Source organism: Triticum dicoccoides, chromosome 1B (genome assembly GCF_002162155.2).
Source record: "Triticum dicoccoides isolate Atlit2015 ecotype Zavitan chromosome 1B, WEW_v2.0, whole genome shotgun sequence".
NCBI classification, from domain to species: domain Eukaryota; kingdom Viridiplantae; phylum Streptophyta; class Magnoliopsida; order Poales; family Poaceae; genus Triticum; species Triticum dicoccoides.
In genome coordinates, this window is record NC_041381.1 from 378807002 (window position 1) to 378823162 (window position 16161).

The 16161-nt window shown below is 50.6% G+C and overlaps 2 protein-coding genes across 3 annotated transcripts in view; both read left to right on the forward strand.

Annotated features, from left to right (window-relative positions):
* Positions 1-14545, forward strand: part of LOC119336585 (endonuclease MutS2-like) — a 31607-nt gene extending 17062 nt beyond the window's left edge. For both annotated transcript variants that reach the window (XM_037608632.1, XM_037608639.1), the window contains 8 exons: positions 3586-3713; positions 3831-3878; positions 4423-4553; positions 12374-12456; positions 12915-13018; positions 13325-13395; positions 13717-14027; positions 14118-14545. In XM_037608632.1, coding sequence (XP_037464529.1) covers positions 3586-3713; positions 3831-3878; positions 4423-4553; positions 12374-12456; positions 12915-13018; positions 13325-13395; positions 13717-14027; positions 14118-14296 — 1055 coding nt within the window. In that variant the 3' untranslated portion in view covers positions 14297-14545. The remainder of the gene's footprint in view (positions 1-3585; positions 3714-3830; positions 3879-4422; positions 4554-12373; positions 12457-12914; positions 13019-13324; positions 13396-13716; positions 14028-14117) is intronic.
* On the forward strand, positions 4560-7269 carry LOC119336607. The gene is made up of 2 exons (XM_037608655.1): positions 4560-6672; positions 6951-7269. Exons 1-2 carry the CDS (start codon positions 5508-5510, stop codon positions 6995-6997), a joined length of 1212 nt encoding a protein of 403 aa, XP_037464552.1. The 5' UTR covers positions 4560-5507; the 3' UTR covers positions 6998-7269.
* Positions 14546-16161: the final 1616 nt, after the last annotated feature.

Consider the following 16161-nt stretch of genomic DNA (forward strand, 5'->3'; position numbering starts at 1 on the left):
CTCAAAGGCCTACCGCATCCTCGACCCAAAGACACAACGTGTGCGCACAGCGCGAGACGTCGTGTTCAACGAAGGGCGAGGGTGGCAATGGGACAAGGCGGTGGACGACGGCTCGACGCCGACGTATGACGACTTCATTGTCGAGTACGCTCACTTCAAGGAAGCTGGGGGAGCAAGCAGCTCCTCTTCACCGGGCACGTCTACCCCGGCCCCCAAAACTACATCGACTCCGGCGCCTGCTACACCGACGACACCACAACCGGCGACGCCGCATACTCCAGCCCCGGTGGTCGCCACTCCGGGCTCGTCTTCATCAGCACCAGCTCACGCAGAGCACAACCCGATGAAGTTCGCTTCCCCGCTCACTCACGACGAGGAGCGGGTCGACGCATGGTATGGAGGCGAACCGCTGCGGTACCGTACGATGGATAATGTGCTCGGCGACCAGCCGGTGCCAGGACTGGTGCCACGTGACCTGGAGGCGCAGCTACAGCTCGTGTGTGAAGACGGCGAACCACGGTCCTTTGCAGAGGCCGAGAGAGACGCGGCATGGCGCGCCGCGATGAAGTTGGAGATGGATGCGGTCGAGCAAAACCGCACCTGGGAGCTTGCTGATCTCCCTCGAGGTCACCGCCCAATCACCCTTAAGTGGGTGTTCAAGCTGAAGAGGGATGGAGCCGGCGCCATCATCAAGCACAAGGCTCGTTTGGTGGCCCGAGGCTTCTTGCAGCAGGAAGGAGTCGACTTCGACGACGCTTTCGCTCCCGTGGCACGGATGGAGTCCGTGCGACTTCTCCTTGCGCTGGCTACCCAGGAGGGCTGGCGTGTCCACCACATGGACGTTAAGTCGGCATTCCTCAACGGCGACTTGAAGGAGGAAGTCTACGTGCATCAGCCACCGGGGTTTACGATTCCCGGCCAGGAGGGCAAGGTGCTCCGCCTGCGCAAGGCTCTCTATGGCCTGCGGCAGGCACCCAGGGCGTGGAACGCCAAGCTGGACTCCACGCTGAAGAAGATGGGTTTCGAGCAGAGCCCGCATGAGGCTGCCGTCTACCGACGGGGGAGTGGAGGAAATGCCCTGCTGGTGGGCGTCTACGTTGACGACCTGGTGATCACCGGCACCAAAGATGCAGAGGTGGCGGCGTTCAAGGAAGACATGAAGGCCACGTTCCAGATGAGTGACCTGGGGCTCCTCTCCTTCTATCTAGGGATTGAGGTGCACCAGGACCACTCCGGGATCGCGCTTCGACAGTCCGCCTACGCCAAGCGCATCGTTGAGCTAGCTGGGCTCACCGACTGCCATCCAGCTCTCACTCCGATGGAGGAGAGGCTGAAACTGAGCCGCAATAGCACGACGGAGGAAGTGGATGCTACGCAGTACCGACGCCTTGTGGGGAGCCTTCGCTACCTCACTCACACACGGCCGGACTTGGCATTCTCCGTCGGCTATGTCAGTCGGTTCATGGAGCGACCAACGTCGGAACACCAGCAGGCAGTGAAGAGGATCGTCCGCTACATAGCAGGGACCCTCGACCACGGCCTCCACTACCCTAGGTGTCCTGGGGCGGCACACTTCGTCGGGTACAGCGACAGCGACCACGCCGGCGACATCGACACCAGCAAGAGCACGAGCGGGATCCTCCTCTTCCTCGGCAAGTGTCTCGTGAGCTGGCAATCAGTCAAGCAGCAGGTGGTGGCCCTGTCCAGCTGTGAGGCTGAGTACATAGCGGCCTCCACCGCCTGTACTCAGGCGCTCTGGCTTGCTCGACTGCTTGGTGATCTTCTCGTTCAAGACACCAGAACGGTGCAGCTCCTGGTGGACAGCAAGTCCGCCCTGGCCCTGGCAAAGAACCCCGTGTTCCACGAACGGAGCAAGCACATCCGACTGAGGTATCACTTCATCCGCAGCTGTGTGGAAGAAGGGAGCATCGAGGCGAGCTACATCAACACCAAGGATCAGCTCACAGACCTGCTCACCAAGCCCCTTGGGAGGGTCAAGTTCCTCGAACTTTGCTCCAGGATTGGGATGATTCAACTCTCCCACAAGACGACGTACAAGACTTAGGGGGAGAATGATGGATAAGTCTGTGTACTAGGGTCCTTGTGGGGCTGCAGCACATGGTCCTTGTGGCAGTTAGGAGGATAAAGTCCTGGACCATCAAGGACTGGCTGTTAGGATAGAGTTCTGTTCTTGACCATCAAGGACTGTCAGTTAGCATCTTAGACTAGCATCTTAGACTAGCATCTTAGACTGGCATCTTAGCAGCATCTTAGCATATGCCTTGGCTGGCTAGCAGCCTATAAATATGTATCCCCAACCCCTCAGGTTGGCATGGCATTGTGTGAGAAATAAACCAACGAAAATTGTCCCAACTCTCCTAGTGTCATCCACAACTATCAATGCTCAGGTTGAAAGGTCTAACAGGTTCTTCTTGCTCGTGCTGCTCTTACTGACGAGCGCATTGTTGAGACTCCTATGGAGCTCAATGTTCACATCCGTGCTACTGATGGTGATCCTCTCCCTAACCCGACACGTTATCGTCATCTTGTTGGCAGTCTTGTCTATCTAGCTGTCACTCGTCCGGACATTTCTTATCCGGTTCATATTCTGAGTCAGTTCGTCTTTGCTCCCACATCGGTTCACTATAGTCATCTCCTTCATGTTCTCCGATATCTTCGGGGCACGATCTCTCATCGTCTATTCTTTCCTCGCTCCAGTTCTTTACAGCTTCAGGCCTATTCGGATGCTACGTGGGCTAGTGATCCTTTAGATCGCCGTTCACTTTCTGCTTACTGTGTTTTTCTTGGTGGTTCTCTCATTGCCTGGAAGACGAAGAAACAGATTGCAGTTTCCCGTTCGAGTGCCGAGGCTGAGTTGCGAGCAATGGCTCTTTTGACGGCAGAGGTGACTTGGTTACGGTGGTTACTTCAGGATTTTGGTGTTTCTGTCACTACACCGACTCTGCTCCTATCTGACAGTACAGGTGCTATTAGCATTGCGCGCGATCCTGTGAAGCATGAGCTCACCAAGCATATTGGTGTTGACGCTTTCTATGTGCGCGCTGGTGGCAGGATCAGGTTATTGCTCTTTAGTATGTGCCTTCCGAGTTACAGTTGGCGGATTTCCTGACGAAGGCCCAGACTAGAGCACAACATGGCTTTTATCTCTCCAAACTCAGTGTTGTTCATCCACCATGAGTTTGAGGGGGGGTGTTAGAGTTATAATATAAGTCATGTACCCCTTTGTATTTATCCCGTTGTATAAAGGGTTTCCTGCATATGTTACACATCTGTACATGTATATATATATATCGGCCTATGGCCTCATGGGAATACAAGTTGCATATTCCTAACAGTGATCATAAGCTACACCCTCAAGCTTTCGTAGAGTATGCCATTACTGATTTTTCTGTATCCTTGTAAATTTGATATGTATTGATTGCATTATCAATTACACACTTTCTGGCATGACTTGTTGGCAGAAAATCGAAGATATGGAGTATTTTTTCGCTTCAACTTACTATTGCACACTCTTAATGAGTAAGCAACCAGCATAACTTGCATAAGTTTGCCCTTCTGCTGTAGGTCTATACATTCTTGCTTCTGAACCAGTTAAAATTCCATGGTTCGATGCTGTTTATGCTGACATTGGAGATGAGCAATCTTTGACCCAATCACTCTCAACATTCTCTGGGCATCTGAAGCAGATTGGGGTATATTTTAGTTTACCATAATCAATGTTCTGTTAGTTCTGAATCCTAACTTATTAGTCCCGTACTTGCAGTAAATCCTTAACTATCCGTACAGCATCTGAACCTTCGTTTTATTAGGCCATTCGCGCTCAGTCAACTTCACAATCCTTGGTCCTTTTGGATGAGGTGAGTACTTTATCATATGCCTTGATAACTATATGTTAATTTTGGTTCGTTAATATGTACTCCCTCCGTCTCAAAATAACCGTCTCAACTTTGTACTAACTTTAGTACAAAGTTGTACTAAGGCTGAGACACTTATTTTGAGAGGGAGGGAGTATTAGTTTAGTGGCAGTATGATCGTAAAGTTGGGCTATGGATATTGTGGTTTCTAATTTGTTTTTGGTGCCGATGCCGATTCTTGTCTATTCTTCTAACTGACAAACTGTCATATACTCGGCAAGCCGTTTTAAAAATGAATGTCTGTTTCTCAGTTCTGGAAACTATCAAACACATGTAACATCTTTTTTGTCAAAGTATTCAGTACATGTTAGTAGTTCAGGACGCAGTACACATTTTTTTTTTAAGTTTGACGCAGTACACATTACACCATTAGCCCAACTCATTATGGAAATATCATGGATGACATGGACTATCTCATTATCTACAGTTGAGTCTTTTCTCTGTAAAATACTAGAATGTGATGACAATTCTTTATTTTTCATATTAGGTTGGTGCCGGGACAAATCCACTCGAAGGAGCTGCTTTGGGGATGTCTCTCTTGGAGTCTTTTGCTGAAGCTGGTTCCTTTCTGACTCTAGCTACAACTCATCATGGAGAACTGAAAACACTGAAATACAGGTTCCAAACATTTGAAGTTGATTTTTTCCTGGCATTATGGTCTTAACTCTTAACTAAAGAGCATTTGTCCTTACATTAGTTTAGTTATTGCTACGCCTTTGTTATTATTCAAATGATACTGTTTGGGATACCTTGTCATCAACCATGAGTGTTATTTTACTGATATTCAACAAAAGCAAGCCCACTCAACATGATTGCAAAACTGTGAGGACAATAACTGTATAAATCTACAAGGTCTAGTACAGGTTATTGCTGATGGTTACGATGTCATTTTTGTTAGAGTTATAATATAAGTCATGTACCCCTTTATATTTATCTCATTGTATGAGGGGTTTCCTGCATATGTTCCACACCTGTACATGTATATATATATCGGCCTATGGCCTCATGGGAATACAAGTTGCTTATTCCTAACATGGTATTAGAGCTAGGTCAATTTTTTTGCACGCTGCAACTCGTGCGTTTGATCCTCTCTACATCCCGATCGATCTCCAACTAGGGCCGCTCGAAGCCTCCCGCTCGATCTCGCCCCGATCGATCTCCAGCTCCCGCCCGCTTCGATCTGGTCCCGCAGGTCCCGCTGGCTTCAATCCCTTCCTGTCTTCGATCGATTCCTCCCGATCGAGCTCCAGCCGGCCCTGCAGCGCTCTCGTCCCGCAGCCAACTCCAATCGGACTCCCGAAGGCCTACTCCAGCCGGATCGGTTCCTCCTGATCGAGCTCCTCCAGCCGGATCGGTTCCTGCAGCGCTGCTCCAGCCGGTCCTGCAGCGCTCTCTTCCCGCAGCCAACTCCAGCCGGCCCCGGACTCCCGAAGGCCTACTCCAGCCGGATGGGTTCCTCCTGATCGAGCAGCGCTCTCGTTTCGCAGGCCCTTCTCCAGCCGATCGACTTGCTGGTTGCCGGACGCAGGGGCCCAACTCCTGATCTGTTACCGCCGTGCGCGCCAAAAAAAAATGTCTACTGGATCGGGCTATGTTGCTGTTCCTCGTTGCCCGGTGATTTTTGATGGCTCTAACTACACCGAGTTCACTGGCTTCATGCGCATTCACATGCGTGGCATCCGTCTTTGGGGTGTTCTTTCTGGCGAGGTCTGTTGTCCGCCACGTCCAGTTCCTCCGGTGGCCCCTACCCCGCCAACTCCATCGGTTCTTCCTACGGATGCTAATCAGGCTGCCAAGGATGCGGCTAAGGTTGCTGATGAGGTTGCTGATCGTGCTTATGATGAGAGGGTTTTGGCTTATGAGGAGGCTCTTCAGTTGTATCATGGTGCTCTGTCTGCTTACACCCAGTGGCTTGATGATGATGCCCGTGCTGCAGCTGTTCTCACTGCTAGTGTTCTGCCTCAGTTTGCTTCTGAATTTCTGGGTCTTTCTACTGTCTTTGAGATGTGGACCCGTCTTCGTGAGCGCTATCAGCCCTCTGGTGATGCCTTATACCTCTCTGTGATCCGCCAGGAGCATGCTCTTCAGCAGGGTGACTCTACTGTTGATGACTTCTATGCACAGAGTTCTGCTATCTGGCGTCAGCTTGATTCTCTCCGTAGTGCTGGGTGTCGTACCTGCCCCTGTTGCCAGGCTGTCCAGGCCAATTTGGAGTTTCATCGCGTCTATGAGTTCTTGTCTCGGCTTCGTAAGGAGTTTGAGCCCCGGCGTGCTCAGTTGTTTGCTCGTGGCCGTATTTCTCTCATGGAGGCGCTTTCTGAGATTCGTGCAGAGGAGACTCGCTTACGTGGTGCTGGTTTGCTGGAGGTTCCCTCGGTACTTGCTACTCGTGCTCCTCCGCCACCTGCTCCATCGACCACTTCTCGCTCGAGTGCTCCGCCGCTCTTGCCCACTCCTTCTGGAGGCTCCGGTCGCCCCCGTCCACACTGCGCCTATTGCAACAATGATGGTCATCTTGAGTCTCAGTGCTACACGAAGAAGAAACACCTGCGCAAGGCTCGATCATCATCTTCAGGGACTTCGTCGTCTACCTCGACAGCTTCAGCCATTGCTTTGACTGAGCAGGATATTCTGAGACTTAAGCGTCTGCTCGCGGCTTCAGGTTCTTCCTCGACGGGTATTGCCGGTTCTGTGACTGATGCTTCCCGCACTGAGCAATCACCCTCTACACAGTCAGGTACATCCCCATGGGTTCTGGACTCTGGAGCTTCTTTTCATATGTCTTCTCATTCCTCCACTTTGTCCTCTCTTCGATCACTGGATTCTCCTATTCATGTCTTCACTGCTGATGGTACTCCACTTTCTGTTGCTAGTAGAGGCAATCTTACTACTCCTTCTTATTCTGTTCCTGATGTTGCTCATGTTCCTCGACTTACCATGAATTTGTTTTCTGCTGGTCAACTTACGGATTCTGGTTGTCGTGTCATCCTTGACGTTGACTCTTGTTCTGTTCAGGACCGTCACACGCACACTCTGGTTGGGGCTGGCCCTCGCCGCCGTGATTCTCAGGGTCTTTGGGAGTTGGACTGGCTTCATGTTCCTTCTGCTGCTACCACCATCGCCAGTTCTTCCGCTTCTGTTGCCTCTGTCACTGGTTCCTTCCAGCAGTGGCATCATCGACTTGGTCATCTGTGTGGATCTCGGTTGTCTTCTTTAGTTCGTCGAGGCCTTCTGGGGTCTGTCTCAGGAGATGTCTCTTTAGAGTGTCAGGGTTGTCGTCTTGGTAAGCAGATTCAGTTACCATATTCACATAGTGAGTCCATGTCTAAGCGTCCTTTCGATTTAGTCCATTCTGATGTATGGGGTCCGGCCCCTTTCGCTTCGAAAGGTGGTCATAAATACTATATTATTTTCATAGATGATTTCTCTCGTTACACATGGCTTTATTTCATGACTTCTCGTTCTGAGGTGTTGTCTATTTATAAGCGTTTTGCTGCCATGGTTCATACTCAGTTCTCTTCACCCATTCGTGTTTTTCGTGCTGACTCCGCTGGCGAGTATATCTCTAAGATGTTGCGTGGTGTTCTTGCTGAACACGGGACTCTCTCTCAATTCTCTTGTCCTGGTGCTCATGCTCAGAATGGTGTGGCTGAGCGAAAGCATCGACATCTTCTTGAGACGGCTCGTGCATTGATGATTGCTGCCTCTCTCCCGCCTCATTTTTGGGCTGAGGCCGTCTCCACATCCACCTATCTTATCAATATACAGCCTTCCGCTGCTCTACAGGGTGGTGTTCCTTTCGAGCGACTTTTTGATCGTTCTCCCGATTATTCGATGCTTCGCTTGTTTGGTTGTGTTTGCTATGTTCTTCTTGCCCCTCGCGAACGCACCAAACTGACTGCTCAGTCTGTTGAGTGCGTTTTCTTAGGCTACAGTGATGAGCATAAGGGCTATCGTTGTTGGGATCCTATTGGTCGTCGGATGCGTATCTCTCGAGATGTGACTTTTGACGAGTCTCGTCCTTTCTACCCACGCCCATCTTCCTCGACTTTTTCAGTGCAGGATATCTCTTTCCTCACTTTTCCTGACACACCTATCACCCTCGCCGACACTGTACCTCTCTATTCCACTTGCTCTCCTTCTCCACATCTCGTTGACTTGCAGTCACCTTCCTCCCCGGTCTCCTCGTCTAGCTTGTCACCGGGTTCTCCACCTTCATCTCCGGTGACTTCCTCTCCCAGTTTGTCACCGGATTCTACACCTTCATCTCCGGTGACTTCTTCGTCGTCACCCCCTGATTCTACCTTGCCGATTCCTCCTTCTATTATTCCATCTCTTCCTCAACATTACACTCGTCGTCCACGACCAGTTGATGCCTCCGTGGATGGGTCGTCATCTTTCTCTCAGCCTACTTATGGTTTGCGTTCTCGTCCTCGTCCGCCTGTTGATCGCTTTGGATTTCCCACTGCTGGTGCTGCTGTTCTTGAGCCGACTTCTTACCGTCAGGCTGTTGTTCATCCTGAATGGCAGTTTGCGATGGCAGAGGAGATTGCTGCTCTTGAACGCACTGGTACTTGGGATCTTGTTTCTCTTCCTCCAGGAGTCCGTCCGATCACTTGTAAGTGGGTCTACAAGGTTAAGACTCGCTCCGATGGTTCTCTTGAGCGTCACAAAGCTCGTCTTGTGGCTCGTGGTTTTCAGCAGGAGCATGGTCGTGATTATGACGAGACTTTTGCTCCTGTGGCTCATATGACCACTGTTCGTACCCTTCTTGCCGTTGCCTCTGCACGCCACTGGTCTATATCTCAGCTTGATGTTAAGAATGCCTTTCTTAATGGTGAGCTGCGTGAGGAGGTGTACATGCAGCCACCACCTGGGTATTCTGTTCCTGATGGCATGGTATGTCGTCTTCGTCGCTCTCTCTATGGCCTTAAGCAAGCCCCCCGCGCCTGGTTTGAGCGCTTTGCCTCTGTGATCACTGCTGCTGGTTTTTTAGCAAGTGCTCATGATCCCGCATTGTTTATTCACCTTTCTCCTCGTGGTCGGACTCTTCTTCTTCTTTATGTTGATGACATGATCATCACGGGGGATGATCCCGAGTATATTGCCTTTGTAAAGGCCCGTCTTAGTGAGCAGTTTCTTATGTCTGATCTTGGACCTCTTCGCTACTTTCTTGGGATTGAAGTCTCTTCTACCTCTGATGGCTTTTTTATATCCCAGGAAAAGTATATCCAGGATCTTCTTGCTCGTGCTGCTCTTACTGATGAGCGCATTGTTGAGACTCCTATGGAGCTCAATGTTCACCTCCGTGCTACTGATGGTGATCCTCTCCCTGATCCGACGCGTTATCGTCATCTTGTTGGCAGTCTTGTCTATCTAGCTGTCACTCGTCCGGACATCTCTTATCCGGTTCATATTCTGAGTCAGTTTGTCTCTGCCCCCACCTCGGTTCACTATAGTCATCTCCTTCGTATTCTTCGATATCTTCGAGGCACGATCTCTCACCGTCTATTCTTTCCTCGCTCCAGTTCTTTACAGCTCCAGGCCTATTCTGATGCTACGTGGGCTAGTGATCCTTCCGATCGCCGTTCACTTTCTGCTTACTGTGTTTTTCTTGGTGGTTCTCTCATTGCCTGGAAGACGAAGAAACAGCTTGCAGTTTCCCGTTCGAGTGCCGAGGCTGAGTTGCGAGCAATGGCTCTTTTGACGGCAGAGGTGACTTGGTTACGGTGGTTACTTCAGGATTTTGGTGTTTCTGTCACTACACCGACTCTGCTTCTATCTGACAGTACAGGTGCTATCAGCATTGCACGCGATCCTGTGAAGCATGAGCTCACCAAGCATATTGGTGTTGATGCTTTCTATGTGCGCGCTGCTGTGCAGGATGAGGTTATTGCTCTTCAGTATGTGCCTTCCGAGTTACAGTTGGCGGATTTCCTGACAAAGGCACAGACTAGAGCACAACATGGCTTTTATCTCTCCAAACTCAGTGTTGTTCATCCACCATGAGTTTGAGGGGGGGTGTTAGAGTTATAATATAAGTCATGTACCCCTTTATATTTATCTCATTGTATGAGGGGTTTCCTGCATATGTTCCACACCTGTACATGTATATATATATCGGCCTATGGCCTCATGGGAATACAAGTTGCTTATTCCTAACAATTTTCAACTTAGTTTCTTGTATCTACATAGAATGCACTCCTGATTTTACTTGGGCTTTTCACATTCACGTAATAAGTTTCCTTTTGTTGAGTAATACTATTAAAAATGTTGTTCTTGAAGCAATCTGTTATGGCGCTGCTAGAAGGAGGGCGCGAGAGGGCCGGCCGGGGGCCTTTTTGCCCACGGCCGGGCAAGAGGGAAGGGATTTCCTTCTTAATTCTTTCTTGATTAGATTGATACATCTCCTCTCTTTATACAGAGAGGTTTACTTGACTCCCAAGCAAGGCTTATTTGACCTCTAAGCAAGCGACCCTTATCTCTAATTAACCCTAAGACTAATGGGCCCATTAGGCCCATCACGTACTCTAACCTACACCCCACCTGGACATGCAACTTGTCCTCGAGCTGCAGCCTAACCAACTTATAACCATGACTCGACGCAACACAAACTTAACACCTAAAAACAAGCCTGTTACATCTCGGCTTGTTTTATTATTCTCAACCTGAAATGGACTGGGATGCTTTATTTTGGACCCCTTAACAAAAAGTGGACACCATCCGCACGTCGGACATGCACGTGTACAACCACCTGGATCCCATGGACACCACCTGGACAAAAGGAGTGCATGTGTATGACCACCTGGAAGTGGTCGCAAGAGTGACCAGCAGAGGCGCCCTCGCGGCGGCCGGGGGCGGAATGCAGTGGTGCTACGCGGTGCGCTGTTGTCGGTGACACCATGCCTTCTCCCTGCCGGACGACTGTTGGTTTGCACCGCACAGGGAAGAGTGGAGGGCTTGCGATGGAGAATGACGAGGAGGGGTGCGCCCCCCCAACCGCCGATATCGCAGACTTTGAGGTCGCTGCCCGCGGGGAAAACAGCATGCCCGCCGCCCGTGGGGGAAACCGCATGCCCAAGATCCCCGACTCAGCGGATGAGATCGAGGTCCTTTGCGAGCGAAGGGCAACTTGGAGGAGCGGCAGCTGCAGACCACGCATCTCCCGCACACGCCGACGCGCTAGGAGGCCGCGCGTAGCAGCCTGCAGCCTCACCGCCGCCGACACGTGGCGGGTAGCGATCCAAGACGGAAACGGTGACGGCGACGGCGGGGACTGGACTTGGTGAAGCGGGACTCCCGCCGGTGCGGTTGATGCGGGACCGGAGCTGACCAGCGGTGGCTGCTGCAGCTGCAGTGGCTGCTGCGGCGGAGCGCCGGGCGCGGCGGAGGCCGCCAGGAGCGACGGCTGCCACTGCAGCCAGGGTTGGGCGGTGGTGGCAATGGATGGCAGCTGCAGCGGCTGCTGCAGTGGTCCGGCGAGCGCGGCGAAGACCGCCTGGTGCGGCGGCTGCCATGGCAGCCACAGCGGCGCGGGGGCGGCAATGGGCGCTGGAGGCGCGGCGGGAGCCGGCGCCGGCCACTGCGGCCGCTGTGGGGCGGCGGTGGGCGGCGGCGGCAGCTGCAGCGTCCCAGCGAACGCCGCAGAGGCCCCTGGATGCGGTGAGTACCACGGCAGGGCCGGCGGCCCGGTGGCGGCAGGGGCGGCGGCGGCCCGTAGGGGCTGGCCAGGTACAGCTGGATCCCCTGGACGGCTGTGACGAGGTCGTTGAGGACCCCGGTGATCTCCTCGGGGTGTAGGCGGTGGCCGGTGGTGCGGTGGAGGGCGCCGACATTTGGGCGGTGGCGGTGCCGGAGGATGCGACCAACGGCGCGGACGGGGAGGGCAGCGGCGCGGTGTAGATGGCGGCGCGGTGGTGACGGTTGGCAGCGGAAGCGATGGGGTGGGCGGCGGCGAAGACATGATTGGAACTGAGCTACCTGATACCAAATTGTTATGGCGCTGCTAGAAGGAGGGCGCGAGAGGGCCGGCCGGGGGCCTTTTTGCCCACGGCCGGGCAAGAGGGAAGGAATTCCCTTCTTAATTCTTGCTTGATTAGATTGCTACATCTCCTCTCTTTATATAGAGATCCCCTCTCTTTATATAGAGAGGTTTACTTGACTCCCAAGCAAGGCTTATTTGACCTCTAAGCAAGCGACCCTTATTTCTAATTAACCCTAAGACTAATGGGCCCATTAGGACCATTACGTACTCTGACACAATCACTATTTCCCCCAGTTTACACCAGGAAGCAAATTTACTTGCGTGATTTCAAGGAATCTATGTCCAAAAGGATAATTTTAGGAACGCATCAATGTGGCTTATTGTGTGCCCTAAATTACGAGTAACTCTTATCCAATGAACACTGCATCATTATTCGTTATTTTAATGCTTTCAGCAATGATTCATTTGAGAACGCTTGCGTGGAATTTGATGAAGAGAATCTAAAGCCTACGTTCAGGATACTTTGGGGAATACCAGGTTAATTGCTTTATATTACATGTTTCTTTTTCGATCATAATATGGCGGTGCTTGTTTGGGTGCTCAGAAGTCACTGCCCTTAGAAGATGCTAGAAAGCCCACATCTCATGCTTTCTATGTCAAAAATCACACAAGGTGACCATTAACCAACCCCACCAGCCAGTTGATTGTTGGCTTGTTGAATCAAATATGCTATGGCAAAAAGAAGGTCATATTCATTCATTCTTCAATTTCTAGTGGACCAAATAGTGAGGCCTTTATCTTGTAAATATGTGGCATGCTGTTCTATCCTGAGAATGTCAACCTAGCTGAGTAACTCCATATTAAGGATAAAACTTGCTCTTATTTCATTTTTGTTTTTTAAGGTGTTATATAGGTATTGGAACTGATGTCTGCTAAAACCAGCTCTCATTTTATTTTTGGAATTCTTTTGTACTCATGTTTCGTTACGCATATAGGGCGTTCAAATGCAATCAATATTGCTGAAAGGCTAGGTTTGCCCTTGGATATTATAGAAAGCGCTCGGCAGTTACTTGGAACAGCTGGTGCAGAGATAAATGCAGTAAGTTTGACAGGATCATGACAATCCTTTATTTCTGAGATTAATATTGGCCTTTTTGTATTGTGAAGTGGCAATTTGGTTTTATAATATCGAGTTGCTCAGATACTATAATATTTCGTGTGTTACTGATAGAAATGGGGTCTTCCTTGGCACTGGAAATTTTGTTATTTGCTTGAGGAATATGTGCTCTCATGTTAGAGACTCATCCGTATATTGCTTCAGTTAGAATCTGCGAGGTCGAATTCTTCTTCGGTCTGGATTAATACGATCTCTAGAACAAGTCCATCTCAAGTGTTTGTTTTGCAGTTGATTATGGACATGGAAAAATTCAAGCAAGAATACCACGAACAACTCCAGCAGGCACAACATTATCTTATGTGAGAACTTCCTGCTGGTTTTATGTACATTTGAGTATATGCTGCAATCTTTCCCTGGAATAGATCCCTGTTTGCATGTCATATATGCATTCAAAGCTTGTACCATCTTTTAGTAAGGATAAGTTTAACTGATTTTGATGTTTGGTGCAATGAATGCTCCGGCTCTATATGTTAATCTGCCTTTCTAAGTGCATTTTTTGTTCCATTACACAGAAGTTTAGGTATTTTCTCATGCATTAGTTTGCTTATTAGACTATTATAGTACGCAAACTCAGTCACAGCAGAACTGCTTATCTTATATGTCCACTGATTGCGTATCAGGCAGTCCAAGGAGCTTCATAATGACTTGGAAGTGGCACAGAAGAGCATTGTAGATCACAGTACCGCTCAGAGAAAAAGAAAGTCAAGAGTAGTTTCGGAGTATGCTGTTATGGCTCGTTCGATCATTCATAAGAAGTTCCAGCAGTACAGAGAATCCGCAGTGGCTCAAAGAGTGCTAGAAGAAGAGAAGGCTGCGGAGAAAGCCAAATCTGAGGGGGCGAAAGGCCCCGAGCTATCTAGTACTTCTGCCCCTAAAAAGACGCAGAATACAAATATCAGCATGGTCACAGAAGCTAATGGCAAGATAATAGGTTTGAAACTCACCATTTTCATATTATTATCTCTCTCCCAGTCCCACATAGTTCGAAGACAAGTTAAACTAAGCTTTCCTTTTGAATTAGATGAAGATGGTGGGATTCCAGAAGTTGGGGATTTAGTTTACGTTCCTAAACTCAAGAACCAAGCTACTGTAGTCAAAATAGATTCGTCCAAAAATGAAGTGCAAGTCCAAGCTGGCATGATGAAGCTCAAGCTAAAGTTGAAAGATGTCAAGGTCCAGAAGCAGAGGACATCAAGATAAAACGGCTGCTCTACCCTGCAATAGTATATAGAGATAAGTATGTAAATGTTGTTCAGTTCAATATATAGAATTTCCCATTTTGACTGTACTATAGCCATGCAAGTTTAGACCCCTAGTTTGCATGTTAAATTAGCTGCTTTCTCTTTGCCATGATGTGATTGTAATTGTTAATGAGATACTTGCCCATTTCTTTGGTTTAGTTAGAATACCAGTGGTGAATGCAGTGTGGTCACTAAATTTGGAAGAGCATTGAAGAGAACACAATGCGTTTTCATCTGTCATCTCCAACAGCCGCGCAACGCGCCGCGCCCTAAAAACTCATTTATCGCGCGCCGTTCGCCTAGATTGGCGCGGCCGGCAGCGCTGGCTCCAGCAGCGGCGTGAAAATTGAGCGCGCGCGTAGCTCCAGCGGCGGCGCAAAAAGGCAGCGCGCGCTATACGTTGCGTATATATTTTTTAATAAAACTAAAATAAGATTCATAGATAAAAAAACGATACATAGATATTTTACATAGTTCCATAGCATAGATAGATAAAACTACTATATAGTGCAACTACAACCTACTCCCAGTTGTCGTCACCATCATCATCATCGCCATCCTCGCTGGTCTCGTTCGAGGTATCGAGCCATATGTCTGTCCAACGATCATCGTCAGACGTAAAGATCGTCTGCCCACCATTCTCAATGATTTCGCATTGCGATATCGCCAGGGCCTTCCGCCGACGCCTGTCCAACTGCTGGTTGCGGCGCCTTTGCGTCTCCTTCTCGCGACGCCTTGCCCAGTAGGTTTGCTCGTAGGTGACGTCCTCCGGGTGGCACCGGCGCCACTCCGCCCTGACCTGCGACCCGCTTGTCTTCCTGGGCGACGAGGAGGCGGCGCTGCCGCTCGGCGTGCTCCGCACGGTCTTCTGCCGTGTTAAGACAAGGCGGCGGGGCACGGTCCAGCGCCTGTTGGAGCGTGTAGATGTCCTGGAAGTTCATCTGCGCGCGCGGCCTGCCTAGGCGCCGCGCCGCCGCGTCGTACGCGCGGGCGGCCTCGCGCGCCGTCCCGAAGGTGCCGAGGCTAAGCCGAAATTCGCCGGACCGTATCTCGGAGTAGAAACCGCCGCTAAGCCCTGGCGGACGCCGCGGTAGCCCGATGCTCCTCGGCGGCGCGGCGGCATGGTGGCGCGTCGGTGGCGGGGTGCTGGAGCGGTGGGGGCGCGTGTGAGAGCGGAAGCAACGAGGAAGCGGTGAAGGCGCGCGTGGCAGCGGAAGAGGAAGAGAAGTGTGTGGAATAGACGCGTGGCGAGCGCCGCAATTTAAAGGCGCGCCGGAAGCGGTGCGCTAGAAATAACGCGCGAGCTGCCGCCTTTTCCCCCCGCGCGCAAACGGTTCCCGTGCGCGCGAGTTTCCCGCCACCGCTGGAGCGCGCCGAAACGCCCCGCGCGCGCAAAAAACTCGGTTTACCCCGCGCGCGCGTCTTTTGGGATGGATGGAGATGCTCTAACTGGCTATCTGCACAGTTGCACTAGTTGGGTGGAAGTGCATATACAGCCATCCGGATATTGGAGAGCTGGCCTTCCAGAGCTCATGGGTCAATCACAGAATCACTTGTAAAATTGGCTCACAGTACGGTTCAATCATCATAAGTGATACTATAAATATAAAAATTCGTCCAGTACAAATCATCTGCGTCCAAGCATATCAAAGTTAGTTCGATGATCGTTCCAGGCAACTTCCTATCCGAGTGGGAATTTTGCAGTAGGTCCGATCTCACTTTCCTTTGTTTATCTCCTCTTCTGAGGTTATTATCTTATATGATATCGAACTACCGGGGCCCGGATAAACCACGGCAGGTTGTTGTTCTATCCTGTACCTAGGC

Coding starts and splice junctions, on each gene's coding strand:
- LOC119336607 (XM_037608655.1), top strand. CDS start 5,508: ATGTCTACTGGATCGGGCTATGTTGCTGTTCCTCGTTGCCCGGTGATT. Junction 6,673..6,950: donor ATCACCCTCTACACAGTCAG/GTACATCCCCAT, acceptor TGTTCTGTTCAG/GACCGTCACACGCACACTCT.